The sequence below is a fragment of the Melanotaenia boesemani genome, chromosome 3, assembly GCF_017639745.1.
Source record: "Melanotaenia boesemani isolate fMelBoe1 chromosome 3, fMelBoe1.pri, whole genome shotgun sequence".
In the NCBI taxonomy this organism is placed as follows: domain Eukaryota; kingdom Metazoa; phylum Chordata; class Actinopteri; order Atheriniformes; family Melanotaeniidae; genus Melanotaenia; species Melanotaenia boesemani.
Window position 1 is genome coordinate 27314182 of NC_055684.1, and position 13026 is coordinate 27327207.

Genomic DNA, 13026 nt, shown 5'->3' on the forward strand with positions numbered 1-13026 from the left:
TGTTTTTCTAGACTCCCAGTGAACAACTAATTAAAAACTAAACCACCACCTGCCTGCTGGTATTTATGAGTTTTATTTTTACATGTAACAGAACATGTAAGTGCAAGTTTAATCAGTTTGAAAAGCTCAAGATAAATAATGGAATTTTTCAGCAAGAAAAGATGACAAGAAGAAACCAAGAATAGTCTGATGTGAGACAGAAATTATACATCTTTCAAGCATTATATTTTAGTGTGCTGTGTTCTGGGAAAATCTAATGAAAATGACAGCTGCTAATGGATCATCATGAGTGAAGTGCTGTTAATAGATACAGCTTCAGGGTGCATGATGTCTACAGGAAAATTACTTATTTTTGAAAAGAAAAAAGAAAAAAATAAAGAAGATCACTTGACAGGTTTTTCAAGGTTACAATGGGCCACAGCATGCAGTGTACGTGCTGCTGATGTTCAGCCTGGCACATTCACCGAAATGTCAGATTTCTTATCATATAAAGTCTGCATTTTTCCACTTGTTTCGCAATGTAAATATATCCTAATTCAATTTAGTCTGACGCTAGCATGCCTGTGTAGTGGAGTGGTACAATGCAGCTACCTCTCAGTTACATTGTGGTTATTGTACAGTAGATGTAACATACTTTTTAGATAACAGAAGCTGTTAGAGAGGTATCAGGGACAATGCTATTCATGGTTTTATCTATCGCTTCTAAATTCAGCCTTCAAGTATTGATTAGAGTCCAACATCAAAGAGCATTTAAAGAGGGAAAGGAGGTCTTACTGCTTGTATGGCCCCAGGCTGGCATGACGAATCTGTTTGGAAGTGATGCATGCAAAGTCCCGGTGCAGTGTTTTTATTTATGGCTAACAGCGACCTGAAGGTTAGGTATTTTTCATCAGTACTAGGCACGCATTTTCTTACTGAGGCACATTTCTACAGGTATTTAATTTGATTCCAAACATTTTAATGAATTTGATAGTATTGTGGTTGTATTTTATTACCTGACAAGCATACTCTACCATTTTGCTGATGCTTTTCTCTAAATCATGTTACAGTAGCTAAACCTCCATAAATTTTCAGGCTGGGTGGTCATACTGGGCAGTGATCAAATAACTGACCCGCTGGTATCTGTGTCAAGCTCCTAGATGGACCCATTTACATTACCAGTAATCAGCCATCCCCACTCACGAGCACCATTAATGTGTGAGGGGTGTAATGCATCCACCAGAGGCAGCTGAATATATTTCAGAATCAATAACGAGACAATTCATGCAGGACTGCACACCATGCTTTGAAGAATGACCTCATAAGCTCTTGGCACTTAAGTGATCCAATTGCCACATATTGAAAATTGAAAACTCACTTTACACAGTAAATTTCCCCAGCATTGTCAGAGCTCTTATGTACAGTCCTGCCAGTCCACTGTGTGGACACAGATTTGAAGATTGTTTATAGTACGCTGTGCAAGGAACAAGCCATAGCTGGTCTAAGAAGGATCACAAGGCTGATTTTGTGTAATCTTGCTAATGGTTTTCATCAGAGTCCCTGATGCACTCAATCAGTAATCACGCCAACTATTTAATGCATTTAATTCACTGTACAAGCATTGGCCTGGAAGCACATTTAACGGCTGATTGACACACTTAAGATTTACTGTATAATTTCATCATTTCTGAGGAGTAGCCATCCGCTGTAGATTCAGCCTGTCTGTACATGGCCATGTTAAGCACTAAGTCCTCAGCAGGAAGTCATGCAGTTTTAATTCAGAAGTCAGTTTTGGCAAGACAATACAACAATTGTTCTTTTCTTGCATCTTTTTAAATGGAAGTAAATGACAGGATATGTCTATTATTTACCCACCCCTCCCTCCATCCCTTTTATGTTCTTTTTGTATTCTAGGAACATGGTCTACACTGGAGATTCATCTAGACCTTTTCGCCTATCAAATTCAAATTTGCGTCTTTCAAATTGTGACAACATACTTTATGTCTCACTTAACCCTTGTGGTAAAAGGTTTAAGAACATTGTAACACATGACACATCACACTGTTCAGGCCCCTTTACCTTTTGACATATTTAATATTGTAGCACACACTATGTAAACCTTCACATATATACCTTTTGTAGAGGAGCGAAGTTCTTGGCAAATGCAGGCATCTGTGCTGTGAGTGTGTTTAGAGTCTGTGACGCATTTTGGATTTGATTATAATTAGATGGCCTTATCAAGTTTTTACTAGATAAGTTTTGACAAAAGACTGCAGAACAACATAATGAGAGAGTCAAGCACGCCTCCTCTGCCCTTCCTCTAATTCTTCTTGCATTGTTGTTCCAAGTTCCCCAATGAAACACAAACAAAAATGTTTTCTGTTCGGGAGGAGATCCAAGGCTGTAATGCACACAATGCTCACAACCACATGTGGTTGACAGTCTGTGAACTTATTTAAAACTTAGTTTTGAGCCTCTGCCACACCACTAGTTGTATTTGTCTCTACATCTCACAATGAATTAGAATTAGGGTGTTGGCATCCTATGTGGCATTGACAAAGAACTTGGTATTTAGCATGCAGAAGCATTTCCTGTCAATTAACATGATGAACATAAAGACTCGACAGGTGTGAACATGTACACAGATAGGCTCATGAAAAAATGACGAAGACAAGATGTGAAGGGTTTTTTTTTGTTTTTTTTTTTCTCCTTTGAGTCGAGGAAGGTTTTGTAACACTCGACTAATTGGCTTAATTTTACTGTAACATGGCTTCATTTCTCTGGCCCAAGGACGCTGATGGAAACCTCTTTGCTGAAACTGCTCATTTGCGTTTAGCTGTGTGGGTCTAAATATCTGCATTGGGATTTGAGTTGTTGTGTTATTATTTCATAGTTTGATGTTTTAGCCCTAAGGCCTGGCTCCCTCTGTGATGTATCTCTGGCTGATCTTGGCATTTCTCATGTTCCTGAGGTCCTTGGTGTGACTAAAACACTTCCGGGGATATCTTGCCACATTTCCCACTTTCCGAGGAACACATGTGCTCACAAGACCAAGCTCCCCTTTCTTCTTTTCTGTGCTTCCCTGCTCAACGGAGGGACCAATTTTTTTAATTATTTTTTTTTTCTTTCACTGTGGCCTGTGCTCTAATGATGTTTAACTAAGCTTCATGCACTGCAGAGAGACTGAGGTGTTTGGTATTTAAAATAAAAGCACATCTAAAATGTAAGTGTGCTTGTCATAAAAATGTGTGTCAACAGAAAGCAGAGCAGATGTCCTTATATTTCACAGTTGATTCTATGCATTGGAGATGAGTTTGTCCTAGACAGCAGCTGTCTCCCTCAATATGCACATTTTTTCCTCATACATAGCAAATTTGGATCAAGAGTCCACTTTTTTATGCGCTCATGATGCCTGAAAAAACTAAATTCGGTTTAGCATGATTTAAGACAGAAAAGTGTAAACGCTGTTTAGACTGTAGTTTTTCTAATTAGTCAAGTTAATGACATGCGTTGTCTCTCCCTCTAATTAAAGGGACAAGTTGAGAAGATGTGGATGGGTGACGGGTATGAGCTGTGCTGCCCTCTCTCACAACAACTGCTGTCAAACTGTCTGTATGTAGCCTGAATGTAAAGCAGGACGATGCTGAAGGAGACTGTGAAAACTGTAACAGCACTGACTGATGTGTTGGAAAGAATCCACTTTATTTAAAAGACACAATTCATCACATAGCCTTCATTAGGCATGTGGATGTGATAGGAAAATACGTTTTTCTTCTGGGACGTTGCCTAGAGATATGTTTTTTTTATCATTATTTTTGCAAGGTAGTAGAAAGACTGTATATGAAATAGTGGTAAAGAGCTAATGCGATTTTTTTTTTTTTTTTTGTAATAGACTGATCTTCTCTCAGAGATAATGGGTTTACATAAAGTAACACAAAGCTGTGTGACTACAACAGAATTATTTGTCTTGTTTTGTCTTATGGTTAACACATTCCAAGAAAAAGACAAACCCAGAGATGGATTGATCCCGTGAACATGCATTGTTTTCAGATGACAAAAACCTGGGTACAGTGCAGTGTTGAAGACCTCGATCTTTTTTTATTACTATTTTTGTTTTTCAAAACCAATTAAAAACACATCAGCGAGCCGAGCTGTTTTTTTCTTTTTTCATTACCATGAGCACGGGTACTGTAGTTTATTTTCAGTCAATCCCACATACATTGTCCTGCTGCAATAAATATTCATTAGCATACCAAATCCATGTCTGAAATGAATCCAGTACACTATTTACCTCTCTGAATGAGTGATGTTTGCTTTAAAATGGCAGCTCTTGGATAATTCAGGAAGTTATTTGACCATCTCTAAAAATAAAACGTATTTGTGACAAATTTGAGGAAAAAAAAATCTGTCCTCAGCTGGGGAGATCTGAGGTGCTGATGGACTAAAGATTGCTGCATGTTTTCAAAGGATTTGTTTATGATTTCTAGTATATAAAATATTAACTTCAGCTTTTAAAAGATAATACCTTTGCTGAGGGTAGATGCAATTAAAGAGTAGCACAAGTTATTTTTTTATTTATTTTTGTTGAAACATATGGGAAATAAAACAGGCTCTAGATATTTATGAAGCTCCTTTATGTCTTTGCGTAACACATGATACTCCTTTAGCATGTGCATGAATCATGATTGTGAGTTCATTGTTTTTTTGTATTACATCTGAAAGTGTTTTTCTGAATTGATAACATGTGAAGCACTTTTACTATTTGGATTGACATTTTTTTTTAAATGAATTTACTATTTAAGTAAATATAGTAAATGTAGATGTTGGAATTTACCTGCAAATTGCAACTCAAGATGCATTTAAGAGCTTAATAAATCCCCTAGAAATCCTTCTTGTGACATGGATGTGCCAGCCTGGCTACCCCTGACATATCTGAGGCTAACGCCGGTGATTGATATTTTAACTCTGTCCCCAATGACTAATGCAAGTTAAATGCTCCTGTGGTTGTTGTTAGGCTGCTGTTTTTCAAGGGCTCTCATGGGTTCTTGGCTTGTTGTTGCGTGTGATATTATGGAACAAATAGTAGGGCTTAATGGTAGTGTAGATGATTTAACTGCCCTCAGGGCGATGGAAAAGGAAAATGATTTTGCAGGAATATACAGCATACAAAGTGTTTTTCTGTAGCTCTTCAGAGACCTTTTCTTCATCCTCAGCTTCCTGACAAAATAATCAAAATAATAATCCAGGACAAACCAGCTGTGTGTATTGTCTCAATTTAAACTATTTGTTAAGCTAAATGAATCACCTGTGCTTTTCACATTTCAGATTTATGTATTTAGTTTGAGTGCAGCACAGCTCTCCTTAGTCTCCTTCAGGCTCAGCCATGACTGCGTTGTCTGCTCTGCTCCATCAGAAATGCTGTGGCTTTAATCCTTTGCCCACAGGGGACGGCTGACATGGATGTGTGTAAACTGTTGACATGGTGCTGTCTCCTATGCTCTCTGATCAAAGACAGTGCAGCCCTCCTGTTTCACAACCTGCCTTCAAATATGCTGCAAGTCTCACTCTCAGATATTCCCTTCCTCTCTGGTTCACACTTTATGTTAACCCAGGTCTCCTCATAGTAAATCAGTACATCTGATAATAACAAAACAGCCATTTATGACTGTGCTCATGTCTCCTCTGTGACCTCCCTTTGAGCAGTGAATTTGATTTGGGAAACGGTGTGTAAGTGGCCCATGCCTTAGTGGAAACCATTTTAAGAAATGGTAATGCACTGACTTTAAGTGCAAGAAGAGATTTGGCTTGATGTTGTGCTTACTTTAATTAATCCTTGGTAATGATGCAACTATTAGTAAGAGCTCAGCTCATCTTAAGTGGCTGGAGATGTGTGTGTGTGTGTGTGTGTGTGTGTGTGTGTGTGTGTGTGTGAGTGTGAGTGAGATGGAGTTTGTATTAGATGTGTGGAAATGCTGATCAAGCCAGTTAAAACTCACTCTCTGAAGGTGGTCTACCTTCAGAAGTCAAGGGACTTGTACTGCTGTTCTAAAGTTACCTTAAAGCTCATGAGACGACTGACAAGTGAAACAGAAACTTGTTGTCATGGTCACTGTGTCACAATACAGTTTTGCTTGAGTTTATACAATAACTTGGAAACGGATCTTAAAGAGTTTAATCCTGTGAGAAATTCCATTTTAAAAAAACATAGTGTTGAGCTGGTGTGATGTGAGAGAGAACTGATACCAAGGTGATGTGAACAGACTGTTCTGGTGGCTTTAGTGTGTTTTGGATGCGAGATTGACTGTTGTGCCAAGCTGCATGTTTGTAGAGGAGTTGATGTGAAGACTTTTAAAATGGTAAACACAGTTTCAGAGTTTAGGGTGCAACGAGTTATTTAAAAAAGCATCTAATAGAAAATGGGTAATTTATATAGACTGAGAAGCTGTATTGCAGCAAGCAGCCTTTGTTTTTGCCTCCATTTGAGTCTTGAAGATTGTCATCTTCGGTTTTGTTTGAGCTTTTCCTGCTGTTCTCTTTACGCAGAAACAATCTGCATTCCAAATTGTTTGCATCCTTCTAGCATCAGGGAGCCAATATTAGCTGATCTCCAGGTTTTGAATGTCACAGCAAGTTCTGACTGCTTAAAGAAATACAAAACTCTATTGTTTTGCTTGGGCACCTGATTGACAATGGCTTCAGCTAGACATTCTCTTCTCCACTGGCACCGACTGCATCCGTTTCAGAGCACATTTTCCCCCAGTGAGTTTGATTGCTGTACGTCTGAGGCTACGCTCTGGGGAGCGTGCATGCTAAAGGACAATTTATGCCCCTAGCATTCGCTGTAATTCTGTTGACAGTGTTTGATTTTCTTTCAGGCAATTTTTCATAAAAGTTAAAGAGACATTTGTGCCTAAAAGATATGGGGAGTGTCTTCACCCCTGGTAGCAAAGGCTGTCTGCATTTTACTAATTTTAGTTTTCATCAAGAGGCATGGTAGGGAAGCTGTTGTGACATTAGCATAACCATGCATGCATATATTATGAATATAGCGACTGTCCGGCTTATTTAATTCTTTTTCTTTCCCCAATAAACTGCTGCTGTAAAGGTTGTGATGGATTGTATCTGTAAGAGGGCAGGAAGCCATCATATTGTCTGTAGGAGAAGCTCCTTGTTTTTCTGCCGAGCCCTGATGGTGGTGATTACCACCCATTAATGCTGTGTGTCAACTCACCGCACCTGGGCTGAAAGCATGGAGGTTTTTTTTTTTTTCCCCTTTTTTTTTTATTCAGGTCATCACCATTGTTGCTTCTGTTTCTCTTTGCATTGAGGCTGTGAGGTTACCCAGCCCAGGAAGCTGTTCAATGTCAGACTATTCAGCCAGTTGAGGAAAGTGAAGATTAGATATAGATTTATTAATTGGTCAGCTGATGGGATGATTATTAGTCATTCTGAGGTATTTGCCTTCAGTCCCGTGGTATTTCACGAGACAAATAATTGCTGAATAGGCAGCATTGTCAGTGTGGCTAATGTGGAACTGCATTTGGTTTTACATATAGAAATTTATTTTGTTTCTATTTTTTGTTTAAGGGTCATGGTTCCAACCTTGGGTTGTGCTTTGTGTGGAGTCTACATGCATACATACATCACATAGTCTATGGATATTAGACTAAATTACATTTATAAATGTGCCTCAAGTGTGAGTGTGAGGACAAGACACACCATCCAGGAATTACTTTGATTCTCACCCAGTGGCAGGTAGAATAGCCTCCAGCTTCCTTGTGACCCTGTACAGATAAAGCGAATATAGAGGATGGAAGGATGGATGGATATTTATATTATAATTTGTCCGTTGGCCATCCTGGTCTCTAAATATGCAGCAATGGCCTTTGGAAAACCTGCCCTGGTCAAAAGTTATCATTGAAAAAAGTATGTTTCTGCCACCGATATCTCCGGGGGTCCTGACTGAGAGTAGCTCAAACTGAAGAGAAGAGTAAGAGGCATAGTTGCTGAATGTTGCTATCGAAGTGCAGATGCTTTAGTGTTCGGATCTACAGTTTTGATAAGAAACGCTGATTTGAATGAATCTGAGAGGTTTATTCAAATATTCAATTTTGGTTTTTAATTAAGTGACAGCTAAAGTGGCTCCGTGGCTAAATGCTTAGCTAAGACCTTTCACATTAAGTATGACATGTGATACTTAGTTTAATGGCCTCTTGAATCTGTTTAAATTAATTGTTTATGTTAAAAAAAACTTTTCCCTCGTGACTTTTCTGACCTCTATCTCCGCCCTTCTCAGTTGCATCGGGTGACCAAGCTCACCTCACTGGAGGCAGCCATGCTGGAAATACAGGCGTAATGAGGGAGAGGAGGACAGCTGGTGACCCCTACTGGTCCTATTCAGGTAAGCTCTCATTTATGCTCCAGCCAGGGCTTGAAACAGGAAGGAAAATTGCTCACCTCCTTTCTGACTTGCCTACCATTTCCCTGTTTTTTTTTTTTTTTTTTTTTTTCCTGCTGTTTTTCCAGCAGGCCATACATCCCTCTTCACAGCTGTAGCCAGAAGGGTTGATTTAGACATTTTAGTATTCACATAATAGCATACCTGTGCTGTATGTTTTCATTGCTCTTAATAACAGTAATTAAACTAATGCATTTGGGAGCGAAACACTGACATATGGCAAAGTGAGTTAATGTTCAGACTGTTAATGCCAGATTATTATGTTGTAGCCCACTATGTTTATCTGGAAAGAATAAATCAACTTAAAATGGATTTATTTGTAAAGTATTGGGTTAAGAATACAGATTCCATGCATTTAGACAGGTAAGGATTAATTCTGGCATATATTGTTTAATATTAACTTTGCACCCAGTTTTGAATCTTTGTTATTCAAAAGCAGTTTATAAAAATACACAAGGTCACACATGGCGATTATGACTTGTACTGTGCCATAATTTGATCTGCAGCTGTCTTAAGTATACTGTGATTTGTTAAAAGAAAAAAAGTTTTAATCAGAAAGACAGAAGGCCAAGCTGTGAAAAATGTGGTTGTTAAAATTCCTGTCGACGTTATTGATGATATGCATGGCTTCAGTGTCAGAGTCAGTGTGTTTGGGAATTTTGCTTTGCTGCCTCTTCTAATTTTTCAGTCATCTACCTTAGCAAATTGGAAAGATTGATGAATGTGGCAACCCAGAATAAACAGTGTGATGTATGCTCTAATGGATGATTCATCATGTGCACTCATATGTTTGCAAATATATCAGCATCTGTATATTTTATCTGTATATTTCAGGTGATAGTAGGGAATGTGCAGCAGCTAATTTAAAAAACTTTAGATGGCTAAATTTCTTTGATAATCCAAACATTTGACAAGCTTATGTATTTAAAATTATTTCTGTTAGTATTGTTTATCAGTTGTTTTTAATTGTAAGGTTTAGGTTTATATATTTTAATTGATAGAACATAAAACCCTTCATTTATTTTTTAAATTTGTTTGAATTGTGAAGTTTGGCTCAATTACATAAAATTATCACTCTTTGTAATGGCAATCAAAACCTAAGTTAGAATTTGAATGATGATTATATAATTGTCTGTTCTCTATATTATAATTGTACTACTAAAAAAAATCACACACTATGTAATATAAAAAAAAAAATCAAACATTTTTACATTGATGTAAGATTGCTTTTACATGCACAATTCCCTTTTAGACTTCGGATTACAGCTGCAAGTTTTTGTCCTGGGCTTTGACCTGGAAGTAACTGAAGAAGTCAGTAAACAGAGGAAGAAGAAGCTGGTAACAGCCCTGATTCCCAGAGGAAAGCGTGCATCTCATTTGTAAAGAAATACTGTACAGCGTGTATAAAATGTGCAGAGCTGCAAAGCTCTTCAGTTTACCACTCAAAGTGAAACTGATTTGCTGCAGGCTAAATTGTTGGTTGTTTTGCTCTGTGACTTCATACCAACCATTTAAAGCCTAATGCTAACATTCTGAAATAAAGCGCATATCAACTCCTATTGTAGCAGAGTTAGACATAGTGAAGTGAATAAATCTATTCCCCTATTGTGCTTTTATACTGGGACATTGACAGAAGACCATTTATACGGTCTAGCGGGGTTTTAACTATACCCCGCACAGTGCAACAAAATCTAAGTTTAGCCTTGAAATGAAGTCCAGTGTAAAGAAGATTGCACGGATTGCAACACAAAAATGACCTGCTATAATCTGCTTAACCAGGAGTCCTACAGTTTGGGAGACCAGTCTGATGATGCGACACCATGATAATGTTTGAGCCAGTGTTTGTTTTAAAAGGTCACAGATATCATTAGCAGTAAGGGTTTTCTTACACTTACTTAACCTAAGTACACTACAGTTCTGATCCAACTGCAATGGCCACATGTGATCACGACAGATGAATAAATATATAAATAGAAAGGGTGCACAATATATTGAAAATGCATCGTTATCACATAATTAATATCACCGAAGACTGCTTGCCGTGCAATAAATGATTGGCTATAGACCTTTTTGACGGTTGACATTTTGAGCTGAAATATTACAAGCACAGGTGGATTGAAGAGGGCTGCACTCCTCTTACTAAATGTGCATAAACACAGAATTTCCTCTAACCAGCATGCATACGTACTGAAGTGGAATGCAGTCCTTGACTTTATGTCATAAACCGACATTTTATGTACATATTGCAAGTCATATCCTCATTAATATTGAACAATATTGCATATCACGTTTTTCTAATATCATGCTGCCTCACTTGCCAAAAACATATTAACCAGTGACTATTTATTGAAAACGTAGGCAGCAGTTTTCATCAAATCTTCAGTTTTTTCTGTTCATATGATTACTGTATAATCCTTTTGCAACATGCTCTACTTTCCCCTTCCAGTACACATGTTTACGAAGGCACGAACAGACCATAAGGTTTATCTTTTATTTTATTTTCCTTCTGTTTGTGGGTGGTGAGCATTTCTGATAAGCATGTTCTTTCAGAGCACTACTTCTCATGCAGCCATACACTTCCACACTAATGCAAACAGAGCCCTCTATTGCCCATCAAACAGTTCCAGTGGGAAATTTGGGTTGTGTGCTTTGATCGAGGGCACCTCACTGAAAGAGCTTAGGGAGGGGGCACTTGTATTTACAGGTCTGAAAACACCACCTTGCAAATAACAAGCACGGCCCCTCTGCTACAGGAGGTGCATCATGGCTGTGAAAATCATTACACTGATGGAATATTTTGTCTTTGGCGCTGCAGTTGTGAGCTCCAGAAAATCAGGGTTTTAGGGAAGAAAATTGCGCAATTCACTGTGGAAAAACGAACTCCGCTTACTTTGGACTCAGGTTTGTTTGGTATTCACGTCACTCCTGTTGGTGGTCTTCGGCTCCCTTAGTTGTCTGGTTGAGGCGGTGAAAGACTGTCTGCTTTGACTATCCAAGCATGACAGCTCTCTCACAACGTACAAGGTGTGTGGAGCCCATAATAAGAATCTTAATCACTTCAAACACGCCTTTGTTTTCTGGAATCCTCTGTGCACAGAACTCTTCCATAAATAGTCAACCTTAATCACCTTTTTGCCTCTGTGTGTGTCTTATCTGATAAAGATATTAAACTCTTTCAGTTCTTTGAGTAGAAGACGATTCTGATGATGCGACACTATGGTAATGCATACTTTTTTGGCCTGTGCTGCTGTTTAAGTAAATATGGCAGCAAGCTCAGTAAGTGATGATAAAATAGCCACCAGGGCTTAGCAAAGGTAGTTGAATAACAAGAACCTGACACAACTTGTCATTTGATCGTTTTATTTCTAGATGAGAGCTTAAAGAATAGTGACACTGTTATACAGCATTTAATGTGTGAAATAAGATCTCTTCTCCATTTTTCCTACATGTCACTGCAGGTTCACTGTAACTGCATTGCATTACTCTTCATCTTCACCGTGTGTGTGCGTGTGTTTGTGCTCTTTGCATTGTAACTGTAATTATGCACTGATCCTTGATTTCTCAAGCAGTCTCTGACCACTAATTCAGTTAGCTCAGACTTCAGAGGGGAGTAGCCTACTATAAAGCAAAAAACACAGCTATGTGTTGGTTTGCTGGCTCTACAAAAACTAAACTTACACTCAGTGACAGCCTCTTTCCCTTTGAGGGTCTGTGATTGCACACAGAAAGGGGTGTTTACTTTTACACAAAACATCATCTGACACTATGCAGAAGATGAGTGGGCTGTTTTAATGGAGAGGTGTGAAAATTATTAGTATTATTACAGAACGAAATAAACAACACACTTGCTGCAAGGAAGATGAGTAACTTATTACCTGCCTTCTGTTTAAAACTGTATTTTATTTCAGTTTGAGAGCTGCAAGCTCTTAGGAGTGGAGTTAGCTCTGATAGTGACCCATAATAATGTGGCTATAACACAAGTCATCAACCAAATTAAAGCACATTTCTAGTGATTGAATAATCTGAAATATTCAGGTCTGCACTAATTAATTTTCTAATCTCTGTTAGATCAGATATAAGAAAAGACATTCATAGCCTACTTATTAATCAGGGCAAGATATAAAAACTCATTATGCATCACCAACTAAAAGTGTGGCTCTTATAATAATGCAAAACAATTTTTTTTTTTACTGTAACTGTGCAGCTTCTTTGGTGGCAACTATGTCAGGCTCAGCAGGTTTGATCATTTGATGTATTTTTAAATATAAGAATCATGAAGTTAACACTGCGTTTTAAGGGATCATCTGGAGTTGGAATTAAAATCTGGTTGGTCAAGTATATTGTAGTTTAAAAGCATAACATATGTAAATGAAGCATGTGGTCAAATCTGACAAATGAAATGTCAAAATTTGATCAAGATCTAAATGTGGTATTCTAATTCATTTTTTAAATGATGGTTAAATAATTGATTGTCTTTCAGCTATTTGACAAACATTTATTAAACATCAGATAATAGCTTTCACATTAATTTACCACATGAGAAGTACAACTTTTGTCTGATGACATTAGCCTGAATATATTTAGCAACA

At 37.9% G+C, this 13026-nt stretch overlaps 1 protein-coding gene across 2 annotated transcripts in view; it reads left to right on the forward strand.

The window, feature by feature from the left end:
- ca16b (carbonic anhydrase XVI b) overlaps positions 1–13026 on the forward strand; it is a 102729-nt gene that overhangs the window by 16219 nt on the left and 73484 nt on the right. For both annotated transcript variants that reach the window (XM_041979862.1, XM_041979863.1), the window contains exon 2: positions 8276–8380. In XM_041979862.1, the coding sequence (XP_041835796.1) occupies positions 8276–8380 (105 nt within the window). The remainder of the gene's footprint in view (positions 1–8275; positions 8381–13026) is intronic.